Source organism: Mobula birostris, chromosome 2 (genome assembly GCF_030028105.1).
Source record: "Mobula birostris isolate sMobBir1 chromosome 2, sMobBir1.hap1, whole genome shotgun sequence".
In the NCBI taxonomy this organism is placed as follows: domain Eukaryota; kingdom Metazoa; phylum Chordata; class Chondrichthyes; order Myliobatiformes; family Myliobatidae; genus Mobula; species Mobula birostris.
In genome coordinates, this window is record NC_092371.1 from 100,126,146 (window position 1) to 100,147,965 (window position 21,820).

Genomic DNA, 21,820 nt, shown 5'->3' on the forward strand with positions numbered 1-21,820 from the left:
TTTAAGGCCAAGCCAAACAAACTGGTCCAACCAGTGTCTGTGAGGTATTCCAGCCCGGATGTGCGAGACCATTGAAAACAGTCTGACTCCAGTTTGTGGGCACGATGGGGTGAGGGCAACCAGTTGAGACATCGCACAAGAGGGAAACCCCAGCTTCCCCAAACTTAATGTCAGCCAAACAGAGGCCCGTGACTGTTGTTCAGTAAGCCTGAACCTCTGGGTCAGTAGCTTGGCCAGCTGCCATGCCGGCATAGTCAACCCCTATGTGTATGGCCTCAATGGCTGGCCGTGAGAGGTAATCAGCCACGGCATTGTTTCTCCCCTTGACATGTTGTGTATCAGTTGTGAACTCTGATATGTAGGCCAGGTGACATTGCTGCTATGCAGACCAAGGATCTGATATCTTGGCCAATCTGTGCAAGAGGGGTTTGTGGTCAACGAACGCTGTGAAATGGTGAATCTCCAAAAGGAAACAAAAATGACGGACGGCCAGATAGAGACCGAGAAACTCACGGTCAAACGTGCTGCATTTCCATTCGGGGGGACGGAGCTGCCGGCTGTAGAAGGTGAGCAGCTGCCAAACGCCTTCGATCAACTGTTTGTGCACAGCACCCACAGCATCGTCTGAAGCGTCAGTAGTAATGGCTATAGGTGCATTGGGGAGCGGGTGCAACAGTAGGGTCATGTTGGGAAGAGCTTGTTTGGTATCATCAGATGTCCTGGTCATGTCCACTGACCAGTGAAGCACTTGATTAGGGTATTGTCTTTTAGCGCACTATACAGGGGGAGCATAAGTTCAGCAGTTCATGAAATGAAGTGGTGATAGAAATTACCATTCCTAAAACCTCCTGTAGTTTTTTAGTAGTGTGGGGTGGTGGAAAATCCATAATAGCGGCTACTTCTGATGGGAGGGCTTTCACACCTTCTGCAGAGATGCAATCCTGAGAAACTCAGTGGTTGACAACACAAACTGGCATTTAGCAGGGTTAATATTCAACCGCGTTGGCTTTAAGCACTTGGAAACTGTGCAGAGATTAGATACCTGTACAGATTTGGATGCATTGAAAAGTATGTCATCCAGGTAAACAAAAAGAAAATCTAACTCTTTTAATACAGAGTCCATCAGCCGTTGGAAGGTCCGTGCTGCATTTTTCAGCCCAAACAGCATGTGAAGAAGCTCAAAGAGGCCAAATGGGGTTACCACAGACATTTTGGGAACGTCCTCCGAGCACACAGGCACCTGATGGTGGCCCTAAATTACGTCAACTTTGGAAAAATTTACTTTCTGGCTAAACGTGCCGAAAGGTCTTGGATGTGTGGGACCGGGTAACGATTGGGGGTAGTGGCCTCATTAAGGTGTCGGTAATCACCACGTGGGCGGCAACCACCATCGGACTTCGGGACCATATGGAGGAGTGAAGCCCAGGGGCTGTTCGACCAACGTACAATGCCAATTCCATGTTGACAAACTCAGCCTTTGCGGTTGCCAGCTTTTCTGGGTCCAGTCAACACGCGCAGGCAGGCCAGTTGTAGGTAAGTGGTGATCGACCCCAGGCTTTACAAATGTAGTGGAGAACATGGCTTGGTTCAGCCTCCAGCAAGGTCTCGTCACACTTCCCCTTTTCATCAATAGGTGATGCTGTCAGTACACTCACCTGAGTGCCTGAAAGGGTGTCTGTAATGACCTGTAGATGACCCTGGCAGCTAGAACCCACAGTGTTCACAGATGTCAGCTATTACGATGCACTGGCACTGTCAAAGCTGCAAGGCGATTGGCACTTCCTAGAGTTCATACTAAAGTGAGTGTGGTAAGTACACAGTCGCCGCCGTCATCTGTTTCACAGTGGTGGGCATCCTTATGTTGGGGTCCTTGCTGACAGGGCTTATCGAGGTAGAGAGAGGAGGAGAAATGATGCACTGCTGCCTGGCTAAGTGTAGACTATCAGTCATTTTAGCAAGCCCCCTCTAGTCCTTCACGGGTGCATTAGTGAGGGCTATGTGAACTTGATCAGGCATTTGCTGCATGAAGAGTTTTACAAATAAAACAAGGATGGTGATTTCCCAGCAGAGACCGTATGTGGTCCGTTAGCTCCAATGGCTTAGCATCACCGAGGCTGGGCAAGGAGAGCAACTGCTAAGTATGCCCACAAAAAAGAATCTCAAGATTGTATGTGATGACATATATGTAAATTGAAAATACAATTTTACTTTGAACTTTGAACTTTGTTTGGCGCGTTCAGACTCCAATAGTCGAAAAGTCTGTAAAAGGTGAGTTTTAAAACGTAGAACATAGAAAACCTACAGCACAATACAGGCCCTTCGGCCCACAATGCTGTGCCGAACATGTACTTACTTTAGAAATTACCTTGGGTTACCCAGAGCCCTCTATTTTTCTAAGCTCCATGTACCTATCCAGGAGCCCCTTAAAAGACCCTATCGTATCCGCCTCCACCACCGTCACTGGCAGCCCATTCCACGCACTCACCACTCTCTGTGTAAAAAACTTACCCCCAACCTCTCCTCTGTACCTACTTTCAAGCACCTTAAAACTGTGTCCTCTTGCATTAGCCATTTCAGCCCTGGGGAAAAGCCTCTGACTATCCACATGATCAATGCCTCTCATCATCTTATACACCTCTATCAGGTCACTTCTCATCCTCTGTCGCTCCAAGGAGAAAAGGCCAAGTTCACTCAACCTATCCTCATAAGGCACGCTCCCCAATCCAGGCAACATCCCTGTAAATCTCCTCTGCAGCCTTCCTATAGTTTCCACATCCTTCCTGTAGTGAGGTGATCAGAATTGAGGACAGTACTCCAAGTGGGGTCTGACCAGGGTCCTATATAGCTGCACCATTACCTCTCGGCTCCTAAACTCAATCCCACAACTGTTGAATGCCAACGCACCGTATGCTTTCTTAACCACAGAGTCAACCTGCGCAGCAGCTTTGAGTGTCCTATGGACTCGGACCCTCAGCAGTAGTTGTCTATCATATTTGGGCGGGTGTTCTAGGAGGCTCACCACTCTTGCAGTCATGGAGTGATTGAGCGATACTATCACGTAGTAATATTTGGTGTTATCAGTGGTGATTTCTCGCAGCACACATTGGGCCTCAGCTTGTACAAACCAAGCAACGGCATTTTTGTCCCCAAAACTCTAGCAGTTTCAAAGCGACTGTGTTGGCCAACATGTTCAATAACTCTCGCGTCGTCCTAGAGCATCAAATTGAGGTGTTTCATGCTTAAAAGCTGTAACAACTCATTTATTGAACTCCAGACGCTGAACACAAAGCATGAGAAAAATACTTTATATAATTACGTCATCACATCAGACCAGCTTCTTTACGTGAACTGCAACTCAATGTTGGTGATTGTGAACCACCAGTTACATTTCCCTTCATTATTACAGAATCTTTCTCTGGTGCTTCCCTCTCCCTTCCCACTTTCCCAACCATGATTCCCCTCTCCTTTCCCCCCGTCCACTCTTAGTCCATAATAGAGGCCGTTATCAGAATCAGGTTTATCATCACTCACATATGTCATGAAATTAGATTTTTTTGCAGCTGGATGGGATGGGAGACGTATGGTCGAGGTGGAGGCCAATTGGTTGAGGCAAATTAATTGTTTGGCATGGACTAGATGGATCACGTCTCTGCCCCCCCGCCCACCGATCAGGGTCACGTGAAGCCATGGGAGCAGGTGGTGGATGGTCGTATGAGCAACTGGTGCATATCACAAGTCCTGGTTATGTGACCACTGAAGCCAGCCAGACAATCTACGCCTTGCAGTCCTGCAGAAGGGTTTCAGCCTGAAACGTCGACTGTGCTTTTTTCCATAGATGCTGCCTGGCCTGCTGAGTTCCTCCAGCATTGTGTGTGTGTTGTCCGTCTTGTAAAGACACTGCCCAGAAGAAGGCAATGGCAAACCAGTTCTGTAGAAAAATTTGCCAAGATAATCGTGGCCATGAGACCATGATCACCCATATCACATGAATAAATGAATTGTGGACTGAGAGTGGAAAGGGAGCAGGAAGAGGGGAGAGAACGGGAAGCACCAGAGAGACATTCTGTAATGACCAACAAACCAATTGTTTGGAATCAAATGATCTTGTCTGGTGTGTCGGCAACCACGCCAACCACCCTGACCCCTGGCCTGGCAGTCCTTCTGTGCCACTTGTCCCACACCCCCTCCTATGGCACTCCACCATCACCATTCCCATCATCCCTTAACGCTGCCATACTTACAAACTTGTTCTCCACTCCACGTTGACAAATACAGTACTGTGCAAAGGTTTTAGACACCATAGCTATATTTATATGCAAAGACATTTGCACAGTACTGTATGTCAGTGATAACAAAACTGATTCTGATTCGGATTGTAAAAATGAATCACATTCTTTACCAAGAATGGCCTGCATTCCGCACAAAATCTTCAATACAAAATACTAAAACTAAGTGCAATAGTGGAAACTATTTACAATTTTCTATCCAACATGGAGTCATAGACTCATAGATTCATGGAGTCACAAACCACTACAGCATAGAAACAGGCCACTTAGTCCATCTAGTCCATGCCAAACTATTAATCTGCCTAGTCCCATCAACCTGCACCCAGAACATACCCCCCCCATCCAAGTACTTAACCAAACTTCTCATAAGCTTTAAAATCAAACTCACATAGAAACATAGAAAATAGGTGCAGGAGTAGGCCATTCGGCCCTTCGAGCCTGCACTGCCATTCAGTATGATCATGGCTGATCATCCAACTCAGAACCCTCTACTAGCCTTCCCTCCGTACCCCCTGATCCCTATAGCCACAAGGGCCATATCTAACTCCCTCTTAAATATAACCAATGAACTGGCCTCAACTGTTTCCTGTGGCAGAGAATTCCACAGATTCACCACTCTCTGTGTGAATCTACAGCTTGTTCCACATTCTCCCCACCCTCTGAGTGAAGAAGTTCCCCCTTATGTCCCCTTTGAACATTTAATCTTTCAAAGTTCAAAGTAAATTGATGATCAAAGTACACATCTGTCAGCATGTACAACCCTGAGATTCACTTTCTTGCAGGCATACTCAATAAATCCATAATAGAATAATAACCATAATAGAATCAATGAATGTACCAAAGTGGGCGCTCAACCAGTGTGGTAAAGACAACAAACTGTAAATACAGAAATAATAATAATAATTAAAAATAAGCAATAAATATTGAGAACCTAAGATGAAGAGTCCTTGAAAGTGACCTTTCACCCTTAATTGGTTCTAGTCCCACCCAATCTCAGTGGAAAAAGCCTGCTTGCATTTGCTCTATCTATACCTTCATAATTTTGTGTACCTCATTTAAATCTCCCCTCATTCTCCTACACTCCAGGAAATAATGTCCCAACCTATTCAACCTTTCCCTATGGCTTGAGTCCTCAAGTCCTGGCAACATTATTACACATTTTCTCAGTACTCTTTTAATCTTATTGATAACTTTCCCATAGGCAAGTGACCAGAACTGCACACAATACTCCAGATTAGGCATCACCATCGCCTCGTAAATTTTCAACATAACATCCCAACTCATCTACTCAATGCATATGAAAGCCAGTGTGCCAAAAGTTCTCTTAACAATCCTATCACATGTGACTCCACTTTCAAGGAACTATGAATCTGTGTTCCCAGACACCTCTATTCTAACAGACTCCTCAGCACCCTGCCATTCAATGTGTAAGTCCAGTACTCAATACTTTGATTTATGAAGGCCAATGTGCCAATTTTTTAGCTGCTCTATACTGTAATAGACATTTCATCCACTGAGAAGCACTTGATCGAACATTTTTCAGTCCCAAAGGACCCGAACGCAGGTCAGCTGTTGGTAGCTTCTAAGTCAGTCGGTCTTTGTGACGTCACAACTAATAACATAGACAATGCTATAATTTAGCTACTCAAAGGTTTCATCACTGTAAGAGATATAGTAACAATAAAACTGGGCCGGATAACATCAATTAGCTTTGCTTCATTTCTTTTTATTTCCACAATGTGCCTTCTTTTTCACATTGGCTGCTGCAATGTGTAGTTTTCATGAATTCTGTTGTATTTCTTTATTTTTCCTGTAAATTTCTGCAAGAAAATTCATCTCAAGGTAGTATCTTGTAACATATACATAATTTGATAATAAATTTGACGTTGACTTTTGTTCATGAATAGCAAACATACATTTTGCATTACTTGCACAGTCTACAATGAAGTCATGTGTGCATCCCACATGCAGAGCAGGGGAATGCGATGGCAATTCTGTGCCAATTGGAACAGGGTACAAGCAGTCTGGAAAACAGGGAATGCGATGCTCTTGTCCAGAAGGGAGCTATTAGCTTGTTAGTTTAAGGCATCGGACAGACCTCATTTGGAGTATCGTGAGCAGTTTTAGGCCCCTTATCTGAGATTGGAGAGGATCCTGAACATGAGTCCTAAAGGTTAACTTGCAGGTTGAATCAATAGAAAGGAAGGTGAATGCATGCCAGTATTTACTTCAAGAAGACTAGGATATAAAAGCAAGGGGAATTATAAGACATTGATCAGACCACACTTGGAGTATTGTGAGCAGTTTTGGGGCCACTTAGCTAGGAGAGGATGGGCAGGCACTAGACAGGATCAAGAGCAGGTTTACAACAATGATCCCAGGAATGAAAGGGTTAATGTATCAGTAGCGTTTGGTAGCTTAGGGCCTGTACCCACTGGAGTTTAGAAGAATGAGGCAGAATTTCTTTGAAACCAACCGAAAATTGAAAGGCCTAGATAAAGTGGACATGGAAGGGAAGTTTTGGGAACAACTTCTTTCCAACTGTGATAAGATTGCTGAACGGATCCTGACCTGGATCTGGGTCGTACTCTCCAAATATCTGGACCTGCCTCTCAGTTTTTTTGCACTACCTTACTTTCCCTTTTCTATTTTCTATTTATGATTTATAACTTAAATTTTTATTATATTTACTATCGATTTGTACTCCAGGAAGCACGAAGCACAGAATCAAATATCACTGTGATGATTGTATGTTCTAGTATCAATTGTTTGGTGACAATAAAATAATAATAATAATGTTTCCATTCATGGGGAAGTTTAGGAACAGAGGGCACCATCTCAGAATACAATGGCGCCTCTTTAGAATGGGGTGGAGAAGGAATTTCTTTCGGCAGAAGGTGCTGCATCTGTGGAATTAATTGCCACGGACGGCTGTGGAGGCCAAGTCATCAGGTATATTTAAAGCTGAGGTTGATAGATTCTTGATTAGTCAGGATGTCAAAGGTTATGGGGAGAATGCAGGAGGGTTGAAAGGGGTAATAAATTAGCCATGCTGGAATGGCGGAGTAGGCTCGATGGGCCGAATGGCCTAATTCTGCTCCTATATCTTATGGTCTTTAAGATCCATTAATAGGAAGACACTGGAGTGTATAATCATCATCGAGCATTGAAGAGCACAGCACAGGGACAGACCTTCCTGCCCACCATATCTGTGCTGAACATGAGGCCAGATTAAACTGGCTGCACATGATCCATATCCTTCCATTCCCTGCGTATTCAATTGCCTATCTAACAGCCTCTATCATATCTGCTTCCACCACCTCTGGCTCTCACTGCTCTCTATGCAAAAAATGAGGCCTGCATAAGCCATTTAAAATCTGCGTCAAACATGGTGTGATGAGGATATTTGGATCCCGCAGTGGGATGCTTTGAGTGAATGAGCAAAAAATTAGCAAATGGAGTTTAACGCAGAAAAATGTGAGGTCATGCCAATTAACAATCAGGTTCTTAGCTAAGTGGAAAAAGGCAGCAAATGAATGGAACACAGAGGACTCTAGGTTGAAATGCAAGTCGCTAACAGGAAGCTATTGGGATGGGAAGCATGGTGACGTCTGCGGGCTACTCCCAGCACAATCCTCATTTGACAAGTTTCACTGTATGTTTTGATGGTTTGATGTACATGTGACATATAAAGCTAAACTCTCTCTAATCTCTCATAAGTCGGATATAATGCTTGTCATTTACAGCTGTCTTTTTTGTTTGTACTCTAGTGCATTGTAATAGGGTCTGCTGCAGCTTGGGAATAAAATAACATTAACTAATTTTAAATTCAATGCATGTGGTACATTCATGCTGACATTTACTGTACCAAGGAGTGGGAGGTATGGCAGTGCGACTGTATGTCTAAATGTCATTGTCAGGAAAATACAGCAACATTTTCTGATCATCTGCTGTGCCCTTGAAAATTGGGCATGCTCTTAAAGCAGTTTACAGCTTTCCCAGTTTCAAAATAAAATATGAAGAATGAAAACTAGACAAACAGACTGAGAGGCATGTGAGTCTTCCTGGGGCAGACGAGGGTGCTTAACAGCTGAGCTGGGGAGGGCCAACTGGAGCCTTGAAAGGCAGATATCAGATAGGGCTATTCCCAGTCTCTGGCTAGTCCAATCGACCTACACCCACCCACAATCCTCCACGTTCTTCCCATCCATGTACTTATCCAAACTTCTCTTAAATGTTGAAATTGAACCTGCATTCACCATGTCCACTGGCAGCTCGTTCCACACTCACTGCCCTCTTAGTGAAGAAGATCCCTTAAACATTTCATCTTTCAGCCTCAACCTATGACCTTTAGTTCTAGTCCCACCCAACCTCAGTGGAAAAACCCTGCATCTACTCATGCCTCACCCCAGTACACCGTTTCGACAGGTGGGCTAAAACAGGTGAGGGTAGCTGGCAGTCCTCGTAACCTGGTCAAGTCAAGTCACTTTTTATTGTCATTTCGACCATAACTGCTGGTACAGTACACAGTAAAAACGAGACAAGGTTTTTCAGGACCATGGTGCGACACGAAACAATACAAAAACTACAGTGAACTACGTAAAAAAACAACACAAAACTACACTAGACTACAGACCTACCCAGGACTGCATAAAGTGCACAAAACAGTGCAGGCATTACAATAAATAATAAACAAGACAATAGGCACAGTAGAGGGCAGTAGTAGGTTGCTGTCAGTCCAGGCTCTGGGTATTGAGGAGTCTGATGGCTTGGGGGAAGAAACTGTTACATAGTCAGGTCGTGAGTGCTTTTTGCCAGATGGCAGGAGGGAGAAGAGTTTGTATGAGGGGTGCGTGGGGTCCTTATAATGCTGTTTGCTTTACGGATGCAGCATGTGGTGTAAATGTCTGTAATGGCGGGAAAAGAGACCCCGATGATCTTCTCAGCTGACCTCACTATCCGCTGCAGGGCCTTACGATCCGAGATGGTGCAATTTCCGAACCAGGCCGTGATGCAGCTGCTCAGGATGCTCTCAATACAACCTCTGTAGAATGTGGTGAGGATGGGGGGTGGGAGATGGACTTTTCTCAGCCTTCGCAGAAAGTAGAGACGCTGCTGGGCTTTCTTGGCTATGGAGCTGGTGTTGAGGGACCAGGTGAGACAGGGTGCCTGTTCTAGCATGTGAAATCAGCTGGGCAGATGAGGCCAACAGTGACCAATGGCCAGGGAGGCCATTGCTCCATTGAAGAGCAAAGGGCAGGACGAGGCACAGAAATCCTGGTCATCCACTGCAACCAGGAAAGATCCCAGCTTAAGATAACTACTCGTACCACTGGATCCAGGCTTCCGAAGTCAAGAGAGTGGAACTGCCCCAGTCCAAAGTCTTTTCCACTTTAAAAACACTCCTGCCCAGATTTCATGGTCATTCTCAGACTCGATGTACAACCAACAAACCCTCATGTAATTTTCTATACTTCTGTAAAATCTCCCTTCATTCTCCTGTGTTCCAGGAATTAAAGTCCGAACCTATCAAGAACCTGTGAGGGGTTTAAAGTTGGCAGGGGAGGAAGGGACATTAATTAAGAGTCAAGTAAGAAAGAATAAGCAGCAACACACAATTTGCTGCAGGCTCTCAGCGGGCCGAGCTGCATCTGTGGAAGGAAAGGAATTGTCAATATTTTAGATCAAAAACCCTGCATCAGGACCTGAATAGTCAACAAATCCTTTCTTCCCACAGATGCTGCTCAACCTACTGAGTTCTTCCAGCAGATTTCTTTTTTTTTTTGGCCCATATTATAGGATCTACAGTCTCTTGCATCTTGAGAAGGAACAAATGGGACACCATTTTAGCGTAGTGGTTAGCATGAAGCTATTGTAACTTAGGACACTGGAGTTTGGAGTTCAATTCCAACATCCTCTATAAGCAAGCTGGTACATCCCTTCCCGTGTGCGCCTGGATTTCCTCCAGGTGCTCTGGTTTCCTCCCACATTCCAAAGATGCACAGGTTATGAGGTTAATTGACCACATGGGTGTAATTGGGCAGCAGGGGCTCGTTGATCCACAGTGGTCTGTTTCCATGCTCTATCTAAATCTTCAAATCATCAGGAGTTTGAAGAGATTTGGTATGTCAATAAATTCAGTCAAAAGCTTCTATAGATGTACCGTGGAGAGCATTCTGACAGGCTGCATCACTGTCTGGTATGGGGGCAGGGGGCTAATGTACAGGACCGAAAGAAGCTGTAGAAGGTTGTAAATCTAGTCAGTTCCATCTTGGGCACTAGCCTACAAAATACCGAGGACATCTTCAGGGAGCGGTGTCTCAGAAAGGCAGTGTCCATTATTAAGTACCTCCAGCACCCAGGGCATGCCCTTTTCCCACTGTTACCATCAGGTAGGAGGTACAGAAGCCTGAAGGCATACACACAGCGATTCAGGAACAGCTCCTTCCCCTCTGCCAATTCATTATTTCAGTTTTTTGCATAAGTTTTAATCTATTCAATGTAGGTGTACTGTAATTGATTTACTTATTTACTATTTTTTTAATTTTATTTTTTCTCTTCTATATTATGTATTGCATTGAACAGCTGCTGCTAAGTTAACAAATTTCACGTCACATGCCAGTGATAATAAACCTGATTCTGAAATAAATAAGATGTGGAGCCTTTAGTGTTGGGAATCAGTACCGGAGGCCCAAAGGGACCCTCAAATGCCAGCTGGAGGTCTCAACATGCACTGAATATAAAAGTCAATGAATATTATTTTACCAGTGGGAGGATCGAGATAGGCTCAAGGCCCGAGGCAGGAGAAATACAGTAAAAGCATTTTAATATACAATGGAACCATAGAGCACTACAGCACAGAAACAGGCCCTTTGGCCCCTCTAGTTCATACCAAACCATTAATCTGTCCAATCCCATCAACCTGTACCTGGACCACAGCCCTCTATATCGCTATATCAATGTCCCTGTCCAAATTTCTCCTAAATGTTGAAATTGGACCGGCTGGCAGCTCGTTCCACACTCTCATTGCCCTCTGAGTTCTGTTCTGCCTGTTAGTCATCTTAAACATTTCACCTTTCATCCTTAACCAATGATATCTAGCTCTAGTTTCACCAAACCTCAGTGGTTTCTGTCAGCTGAGCAGCAGGCAAGAGCAGAACTAAACATTGCCCGTTTTATTGAACTGGATTGTTTCCAGTTCTTTGCGACACTCGGGAGACTACGGCTTTGGGCATGTGACTACAGCTGAGGGGAGGCCGCTGGGAAACCTATCACATTGTGAGAGGTGCAGTCAGAGAGAGAGAGAGAGACAGGCTCAGCGGGCAGCTGGACTTTCCCTGCAAGGCAGTTTTATTCACTCCATCAACGTTCATTAACAGCCGTAACTGCTCCTCCTCGGCATAGAGGGAGATGTAACACAGAGCCCTGTAGTTTCAGAATCACAATCAGTTTCACCATCACCGCCATCAAGCACACGGAACATACAGCACAGGAAGAGACACTTCAGCCCACAAGGTTGCTGCGGGCCATGAAATTTGCTGTTTTGCAGCAGCAGGACATTAAAAACTACTGTAGATTACAGAGTGGATAGATAGATAGATAGACAGACAGTATAGGCCCTTTGCACCACAATATTGTGCCAATTGCTCAACCAATTCCAAGATCAATCTAACCCTCTCCCTCCATTTTTCTTTCATCCATGTGCCTATCTGGGAGTTTCATGAATGTCCCTAATGTATCTGCCTTTACCACCACTCCTGCCAGTGTGTTCCATGCATCTTTGTAAAAAATCTACCTCTGATATCTCTCCTGTACTCTTGTCCAATCAGCTTACAATTATGTTCCTTGTTTCCTGGGAGAAAGGCACTGGCTGTCCATTCAGCCTATGCCTCTTAGCATCTTGTACACCTCTATCAAGTCACCTTTCATCCTCTTCCAGTCCAAAGAAGAAAGCACCAATTCACTTAACTTTTCCTCACATAACGTGGTTTCTAAACCAGACAGCATCCTGGTAAATGTCCTTGGCACCCTCTCAAAATCTGCCAACATAGTTCCTATAATGAGGTGACCAGAAATGAATACAATATTCCAAACAGACTTTTATATATGAACAGACAGATGAATAGATAGACAGATAGATAAAGTGAGAAAGAGGAAGAGTGAGGCAGTGTTCATGTGTTCCTGGACCATTCAGAAATCTGCTGGCGGAGAGGAAGAAGATGTTCCTAAAAAAAGTTGAGCATGGATCTTTAGGCTCCTGTACCTCCTCTCTGGTGGTAGTAACAAGAAGGGGGCATGTCTATGATGATAAAGGTAATAAATGATAGATATTAATAATAGCTTATTACTAAAAGTAATAGTAGTAATGATTTATCCTGAAATGGTTTATGGTCACCTCAGAATCCCATCTGGTCATTGGAAGATAAAAATTCTGATTGTCCATGTTGGAAGTGCACCAAAGATGCAGGTCACTTCTGTTGCTCTTTTTTGTCACTTTTGAATGATACCGACAAGCCTGGTCAATAATGCCCACAACTGTGAAGAGCAGGTGCCTCGATATTGAAGTTCATCCTCTCTCAGGAGCTCTAAATGAGAGCTAACTGCACCACTGACGGTCCCAAGCCCGGCTGTGAAAGGAGGAGGATTGGACATGGGGCTAACAACCCCATCCCGTAAAAACCCAGAGCTACAGAAATTCCAAAAACATCTAGAAGGATTATGAAGTCGTGAGGTGTAAGTGGAAGTCACAGCTTTGGCCCAGACTGAGGACTCTGGCGAGAAGCTGTGGGTGGCGTATTCCTCAAAAGAGATTGATGGGCTGAAGAGAGAAATCAGGGCTCGCGTCCGATCAAGTGATCCATAAACAGAAAGCAAATTTAGCAGACACAAACGAGAAGATCATTGAATTGAGAATGAATCCTGACAGCCACCAAATCGGTAATGCATGAACCATGGGAAGATGGTCAGAGACATCAAAGCTGCCATGGAGGTGAGGGGGTGAGTTCAGAGGAGCTGTACCCATGTCTTGCGTAGATATGTCCACTCACCCCTAACAACAGATAGAACATAAAACAGTGCAGCACGAATGGGCCTTTCAGCACACAATGTTGTGCTGAACTATATAAAGTTTAAAGTTAATTTGTCAGACATCCCACCTCTCCCGGAAGTTCTGGGAGTCTCCCGCATATTAATAGTGGCTCCCTGATGCCCGCAAATTATATACAATGTCCCGGAAATCGCGAGAGAGAGCGTGAGAGAGACAGAGAGCGACCACGAGAGAGAGTGAGAGCAAGAGCAAGAGCGAGAGAGTTCCAAAAAAAGTCAGAGTGGCAGAGTGTTCCAAAAACAGAAAATATAAAACGTATGTCACCCCAGACTACACTAAAGTGTACCCCTGCCTAATAGGGGTCAAAAATAATGACAGTGTTGCTCGCTGCACTGTTTGCAACAGTGACTTTTCTGTTGCCCATGGTGGGTTAAGAATGTAAAAGACATGTTGAGGTGAGTTTAACAGGTGTCATTTGTTCATTAGCATAGCTAACGTTATTTAAACTAGCTGACTAGCTGCTAAGGAGCTACTCTATTGCAGACATCCCACCTCTCCTGAAAGTTCCGGGAGTCTCCCGCAAATTGACGGTTCTACCTCCCTGAAATGAGTTTTTGCAGGGTGGGATGTCTGATCTGTTATCAAGGTATGTACATACAGTATTACCATATACAGGTTGAGTACCCCTTATCCAAAATGCCTGGGGCCAGAAATGTTTTGGGTTTTGAATTTTTTCGTATTTTGGAATCTATGATGAGATAGCTTGGGATTCGCCAGCAATCCTGACTCTGAATTTTTGTGCTACTGGCAAGCAGACTTTGTCTTGCACTTGTTAAACACACATTAACAATAAAAAATATTACATACCATTAATATAATGAAAACATAATGTGTGCAGGGTAACGAAAGCAGCACAGGAGCATCAGGAGAACACCTGCATTAGTTGTTGAATAACGGCAGGCTTTCAGTCTCCATCTACGATGCCATGTTTTGATTACAGTACACTGTATTTGTGTTTTACTTCTTTTAGGTATAAAAACAATCAGCATTGTAAACTTGTCCTGGTGTCAGGTTTTCATCAGTGAAGATCTTCACAAACTTATCTTTGAATTTCTCTGCTGCTTCATGATCAGCAGACACCTTACCTTTAAAAGTTCTTAAATCCTTAAAAACTTCATGGTGTGCCTTTTCTTAAGTTCCTGCAGCCATCCTGCTGAATATTCACAATTACCTTCAATTTTCAGTTCATCTTCATAAATTTTTGCTTGTTTCATCATCAATATATTGTTAATCAGCATATGTTCACTCTGATGCTGATCAATCCACTCTTTCAATACACGATCGAGATCTTCATTTTCCAGCTCATACAGTGTTTTCCTACTTCTCATTAACTTCTGATCATTACGTATGTGAGGTCATTTCTCAGATCTGTCTGTGATGCTCAAAGACTTATGCATTGACTTGTGGAATTTTCCATTGGTGACATCATGTCAGTGCGCAAAAAACTTTTGGATTTCAGGAGGGTTTCAGATACTGGAATTCCAGGTTGGGGTGCTCAAACTGTACTACCCTGAGATTAACCTTCCTGCAAGCATTTACAAGAAAATAAAGAAATACAATAAAATCTATGAAAAGCCATACATAAACCACCTGCTCCACCAACATTGCCAGTGCAATCCAAACCCCCACAACTCCCTGTGTATAAATCTACCTCTGACATCACCCTGTACTTCTCTCCACTCACCTTAAACAGATATCCTCTGGTATTGGCCATTGTCACCCAAGCAAACAGGCACTGGGCTGTCCGTTCTACCTATGCTCCATCAAGTCACCTCTCCTCCTCCGTCATTCCAAAGTGGGATTACACAGATTGAGTCTTATACCATGAACTACCACACAATCCAATATTTATGAATTCACACAACTGCTATTCACCGTTAAATTCAAAAGCAATGTAGAATAAGTTGAATTACATAATCGAGATTCTTTTAAAAATTAATCAATTGGCATGATAATTTCTTTGCAGCTGCTTCTGGAATATTTCCTGGTCCTGTTGGCACTTTATAAGACCAAGTGTTGTGTTAAGACCATAAGACATAGGAGCAGAATTAGGCCATCTGGGCCATCAAGCTGCTCCCCCATTCAAACTCATTCTCTTACCTTCTCCCCCTAACCTTTGACACCCTTACGAATCAAGAAGCCATCAACCTCCACTTTAAATATACCCAATGACCTGGCCTCCACAGCCATCTGTGGCAATGAATTCCACAGGTACTCCACCCTGTGGCTAAAGAAATTCCTCCTCATCGCTGTTCTAAAGAAACAGCCATGTATTCTGGGTCTATGCCTCTGGTCCTAGACTCTCCCACTATGGAAACACCCTCTCCAAATCCACTCTGTGGCCTTTCAATATGTGACATTCAATATGCAGTGAGATCCCCCTCATTCTCCAGTGAATACTGTCATCAAGGAAAACGTCGATCCATGAGAGGCATACGTCAGGCATTTTCATGCCCTACAAGGCGCAAATTGGAAGTCTGTGTGGGGCGCCAGTCATCAAAAGCTCCTCAAACATTGACCCTTTCATTCCTGGGATCATACTTGTGAACCTCCTCTGGACCCTCTCCAATGCTGGCCAAGTCTTTCTCAGATAAAAGTCCCCAAGCTGCTCACAATACTCAAAAGTGGTCAAACCAGTGCCTTATGAAGCCTCAGCATTCCATCCTTCCTTTTATATTCTGGTCTTCTCAAAATGAATGCTAACATTGGAGTAGTCTTCCTCACTACTGACTCCACCTGCAAGTTAACATTCAGGGAATCCTACACGAGGATTCCCGAGTATCTTCACCCCTTCAAAGTGCACTTCCCTACACTGTAAGATAACGGCGATAGGCATTGCTGCCAACAACAGGTGAGTGCTCAGTGCTAGCCAGTCACATCAAAGCTATGCTAGCACAATTTATTCTTCCTCTCAACCCCAGTCTCCTGCCTGCTCCCCATAACATTTGACACAATTAACTCAGCTAACAACCTCTGCTTTAAATACACCCAGTGACTTGGCCTCCACAGCCAGCTGTGGCAATGAATTCCTTTTCTCTTTTCATCTGCCCTGCTGACATTTCTGAGATTGGCCTGTACTTTTGACTGCAAAAGACCTTCAGGAAGATTTAGCAGACTCTGGACTGGTGGTGCACTGTTCTACCATGCAGTGATACCTGCATAAATATGATCTTCATGGAAGAGTCATCAGAAGAAAACCTTTCCTGCATCCTCACCACAAAATTCAGCTTCAGAAGTTTGCAAAGGAACATCTAAACAAGCCTGATGCATTTTGGAAACAAGTCCTGTGGACTGATGAAGTTAAACTAGAACTTTTCTCCTGTACTGAAGAATGACAATAAACAATCTTGAATCTTGAAACGGCTGTAGGATTTTTGGTTCAAAGGTTACATTGGTAAACTACTACCAAGAGCATAAACAGGAATTTAGGAGTTTCTCCATTCACTATCTTGATTAAAATGACTTAGACATTCATCAACAGAAAGACTAACTGCCAGAATGTGCCATGAAATACTTTTGACAGCTGCTTTAATGTATTTATTTAGAGAAACAGTGCAGAACAGGCCCTTCGGCCCAATGAGCCACATTGCCCACCTATTTAACCCTAACCTGATCACGGGACAATTTACAATGACCAATTCCTACTAACCAGTAAACCTTTGGACTGTGGGAGGAAAGCAGAGCACCTGGAGGAAACCCTTGAGCTCCCGGGAGAGTGGACAAACACCTTAACAATGGATGCCGGAATTAAACTCCAAACTGCAGAACGCCCCAAGTTGTAAATTGCTACACTACCATGGTACCCCTTGGAGAAACCGAGGCAAGCAACAGTAGACAAACTGTGACCAGTAGACAGTAAGCACAGGAGCAAACATTTTATCAACCTGGTACGGCAAGTCAGCCATTCGGAGGAACGTTTCCATCTTCAAGCAGAAAGGAGACAGGCTGGGAATCTTACACTCTGGCCGAGAGAACTGATGCAATATAATTGCATCTTTAGAATCCAGTTTTTGCTCCTTTCTGAAAAATAAGAAAGACATAAATCATAAACACAAGCGACTCTGCTGAAGATGGAAATCCAGAGCATCACACATAAAATGCTGTAGGAACTTAGGAGAGGAATAAACAGTCGATGTTTCAGGCTGAGACCCTTCATCAGGACTGGAAAGGAAAGGGGAAGATGGCAGAATAAGAAGGTGGGGAAGGGGGACAAGCTGTCAGGTGATAGGGGAGGCCAGGTGTGTGGGGGCGGGGTGGATGGAGTCAGAAGCTGACAGGTGATAGGTGAGACCAGCTGTGTGTGGGGGAGGGGTGGATGGAGTCAGAAGCTGTCAGGTGACAGGTGAGGCCAGCTGTGTGTGGGGGAGGCGTGGATGGAGTCAGAAGCTGTCAGGTGACAGGTGAGGCCAGCTGTGTGTGGGGGAGGGGTGGATGGAGTCAGAAGCTGTCAGGTGACAGGTGAGGCCAGCTGTGTGTGGGGGAGGCGTGGATGGAGTCAGAAGCTGTCAGGTGACAGGTGAGGCCAGCTGTGTGTGGGGGAGGGGTGGATGGAGTCAGAAGCTGACAGGTGATAGGGGAGGCCAGGTGTGTGGGGGGGAGGGGTGGATGGAGTCAGAGCTGACAGGTGATAGGTGGAAAAGGTAAAGGGCCGGAGAAGATGGCATCTGAGGGTGGACCTTGAGAGAATGGGAAGGAGGAGGGTCAACATGGGGAGGTGATAGGCAGTTACAGAGAAGAAGTGATGGGTGGAGAATGGGTAATTGGTGGGAAAAATTACCGGAAGTTGCAGAAAGTGGTGTTCATGACACCACTTTGGTGATTACCCAGACAGAATGCAAGGCATTGTTTCTCCAACCTGACAGTTGCTCATCAAGATGAGGCCATGGGCCGACATGTTGGAATGGGAATGGGGAGTGGTTGGTCGCTGGGGAATCCTGCTTTTTGCGGATGGAGTGAAGGTGCTCAACAAAGCATTCCCCAATCTACTTCCAGTCTCACCAATGTGGAGAAGGCCACATCGGGAGCACCGGATAAACGATAGTACATCAATCATTTTCTGAAAGAACAGCTTCTCTCCCCAGGATGTGAGACTGCTGAGCACGCTGCTACCACCCAGTCGCAGTAATAATGTTGTGTATTCACCTATATGTCGCATTTGCACTTTACGTCAACTTCAACATCTAAAGAATAGCTTTTTCAATCTGTTAATATTATTGTAACTGCACCATAGATGGCCCCCAGCCCGGATGTAAAAGGGGGAGGTTTGGGCAAGGGGCTAGCAACTCTATCCTGTAAAAACCCAGAGCAGCAGAAATGCCAAGAGAAGCTGCACAGTCCTCATCCCTGGGACAGGAAGGAGACGAAAAGGATGGGCTACACCTGGGGACTGGCCCAGGACAGAGGACTCTAGTGAGCTGCTGTCTTCTTCTTCTTCTTCTTCATCTTGTTTTACGGCAGTTGGCACCCAGCTTAATGGTGCATTACCCCCACCTTCCGCTCCGGAGTGTGCAATAGATTTACATTCTAAATCCCTTCACCCAATCACTCTCACACACACACACACACACACACACACACACACACACACACACACACACACACACACACCCTAACCCACACTTTATCCTCCCAGCTTTGGCCATCCTTGTACTTTATTCCTGCTTATCCGTCATATGCTATAAAAAAAGCCCTGTACCCCTTAAGAAAGCTAAAAATACCCTAGCTGCTGTCAGCGGCCTATGCCCCGCTAGGGGTGATGGTCTTTAAGGAGAAGAATATTATTGTGTTAATGTTATTTTATGTGTTGTATGTGCTGTGTTTTGCACCCTGGTCCCTGAGGGTCGTTGTTCCGTTTAGCTGTGTACGTGTGTAAGGTTGAATGACGCCATACACATTTACACGTGCATGTACAGGCCAGCATGGTGCCGTAGTGGTTAGCACCTCACCTTACAGTACAGGCGACCCGGGTTCAATTCCCATCGCTGTCTGTGAGAAGTTTTACGTTCTCTCTGTGACCGTGTGGGTTTCCTCCGGGTGCTCCGGTTTCCTCCCACAGTCCAAAGGCTTACCGGTCGATAGGTTAAATGGTCGATGTAATTTGTCCCGCGATTAGACTAGGACTAAATTAGGGGTTTGCTGGGCAGCATGGCTCGAAGGCTGGAAAGGGCCTATTTTGCACTGTCTCTCAATAAAACTAACCTTGAACTTGTGTATTGGTGTTGATATTTTATTACATTACTTATAATGAAATGCATTCACTTAATAAAAACAGATTGAAAGAGGAGAAAGCTGGTTTGCTGTGTCCTGGCCTTCCCTAGTCACTGGTGGGACAACTGCAGGCCTGCTCGCAGAATTATCTACAGGCCCAATGAGAAGAGAAGCAATGATTTAGTGAGAAATAAACTCCTGAGGTGGACATGGTGCCTTCTGGGGTTCACTGATGCACCTATCAGAACATGGAACAATAGAGCACACTACAGGCTCTTCAGCCCACTATACTGTGCTGACCTTCTCACCTACTCCAAGATCAGTCTAAGCCTGCCCTCCACTCTCTTTCACCCACAGAACTATCTAAAAATTTCTCAAGTGTCCCTAATGTATCTGCCTCTAACAACATCCCAGCAGGGTGTTCCTCATACCTACCACTCTCTGTGTTAAAAAAAAATCTACTTTTGACATCTACCTTATACTTCACTCAGATCACCTTAAAGCTATGCCCCTCGTTAAAGTTAAAGGGCAGATGGCAGTATTACCTGAAGGGGCAAAGGGAGGAGATGCAGTGATGTAATGGGATGAGGTGAAAATGGGGGGGTGTTCACTGGTATGGCTGTCAGGTTACTAAATTAGTCTTGAGGCCGAGGCTAACAATGCAGACAACTGGACTTCAAACCAGACGTGATTCTCTTTGAAATCTGTGTTGCTTTTTTTAAAATCTGCAAACAAAACTGTAACCACAAAGCTGGCATATTATTCTGAAGTTGGAACTATTCACCAGTGTCCTTTCGAGAAAGAAATATGCCATTTTTTCTTCACCTGGTGCAAGAGCCCTTCAAAGAGGCCGCATAGCCTACAGCACCAGAAATACTCACAGCTTAGAAGGCCATCAGCCATTGAAGCAGAATTAGGCCAGTACAATATAATATTACAGCAACTAGTGCTGCCTGCCCTCTGAAGATTAAATCCAAATGGAAGAGATAGTTTCTAGCCATTGCTAACAAATGATTAAACCGACTGATATTAGAGCATAAGACCATATGACATAGGAGCTGAATCAGGCCATTCTGCCTATCGAGCCTCTGCTACTATTACACATAAGGAGCTTGAAGACTCGTACGGCCAGATTTGGGAACAGCTTCTTTCCAACTGTGATAAGACTGCTGAACGGATTCTGACCCGGATCTGGACCGTACCCTCCAAATATCCGGACCTGCCCCTCAGTTTTTTTTTGCAATACCTTACTTTCCCTTTTCTATTTTCTATTTATGATTTATAATTTAAATTTTTAATATTTACTCTTGATTTGTAATCCAGGGAATGCGAAGCGCAGAATCAAATATCGCTGTGGTGATTGTAGGCTCTAGTATCAATTGTCTGGCAACAATAAAGTAAAGTATTCCATCATGGCTGATTTATTATCCCTCTCAACCTCATTCTCCTTCCTCCTCTCCATAACCTTTGATACCTTTCTTGATTACTCAAGAACCTATCAGCCTCTCCTTTAAGTATATCCATTGACTTTGTCTCCACAGCCATCTATGGCAATGAATTCCACAGATTCAGCACCCTCTGGCTAAAGAAATTCCTCCCCATCTCAGTTCTAAATGAAGGCCCCTCTGTTCTGAGGCTGTTCCCTCTCATCCTGCAATAGGAAACATCCTCTCCACATCCACTCTACCTTGGCCTTTCAATTTATTTGCCCATCCTAATCGCACTTAAGGTGTCAGTTATTGTTATATTTATTTATTTGTTGTAACTTAAAGTAATTATTTTTATGTCCTGCACTGTACTGCTGCCGCAAAACAACTAATTTTAGAACATAAGTCAGTGGTAATAAACCTGATTCTACATTGACCAGTTTTGTTACAAACACTGAAATGGAGTTACCTGAAACCATTGAATTTGATTTTGAACACAAAAGGCTGCAATGGGTCAAACTTAAATGAGGTGCTGTTCCTCGGGTTTATGCTTGATAAAACGGAGGAGGCCAAAGACACGAAGGTGGACGTCAGGGAGGGGAAGTCCAGGGAACTCATCGAGGGGCCAGCAGTGGAATGAGTGAGCAGTTTCAGGTTCCTGGGTGTCTACATCTCTGAGGATCTATCCTGGGCCCAACATACTGATGCAATTATGCAGAAGTCACACCAGCAGCTACACAGTATTTCAGAGGTTCAAAGGTACATTCATTATCAAAGTATACAACTCTGAAATT

At 44.5% G+C, this 21,820-nt stretch overlaps 1 protein-coding gene across 1 annotated transcript in view; it reads right to left on the reverse strand.

Moving 5' to 3' along the window:
* The window catches only part of faxcb (failed axon connections homolog, metaxin like GST domain containing b), a 66,160-nt gene that overhangs the window by 30,856 nt on the left and 13,484 nt on the right, over positions 1–21,820 (reverse strand). Inside the window, exon 2 of the mRNA XM_072277601.1 lies at positions 17,277–17,412. Coding sequence (XP_072133702.1) covers positions 17,277–17,412 — 136 coding nt within the window. The remainder of the gene's footprint in view (positions 1–17,276; positions 17,413–21,820) is intronic.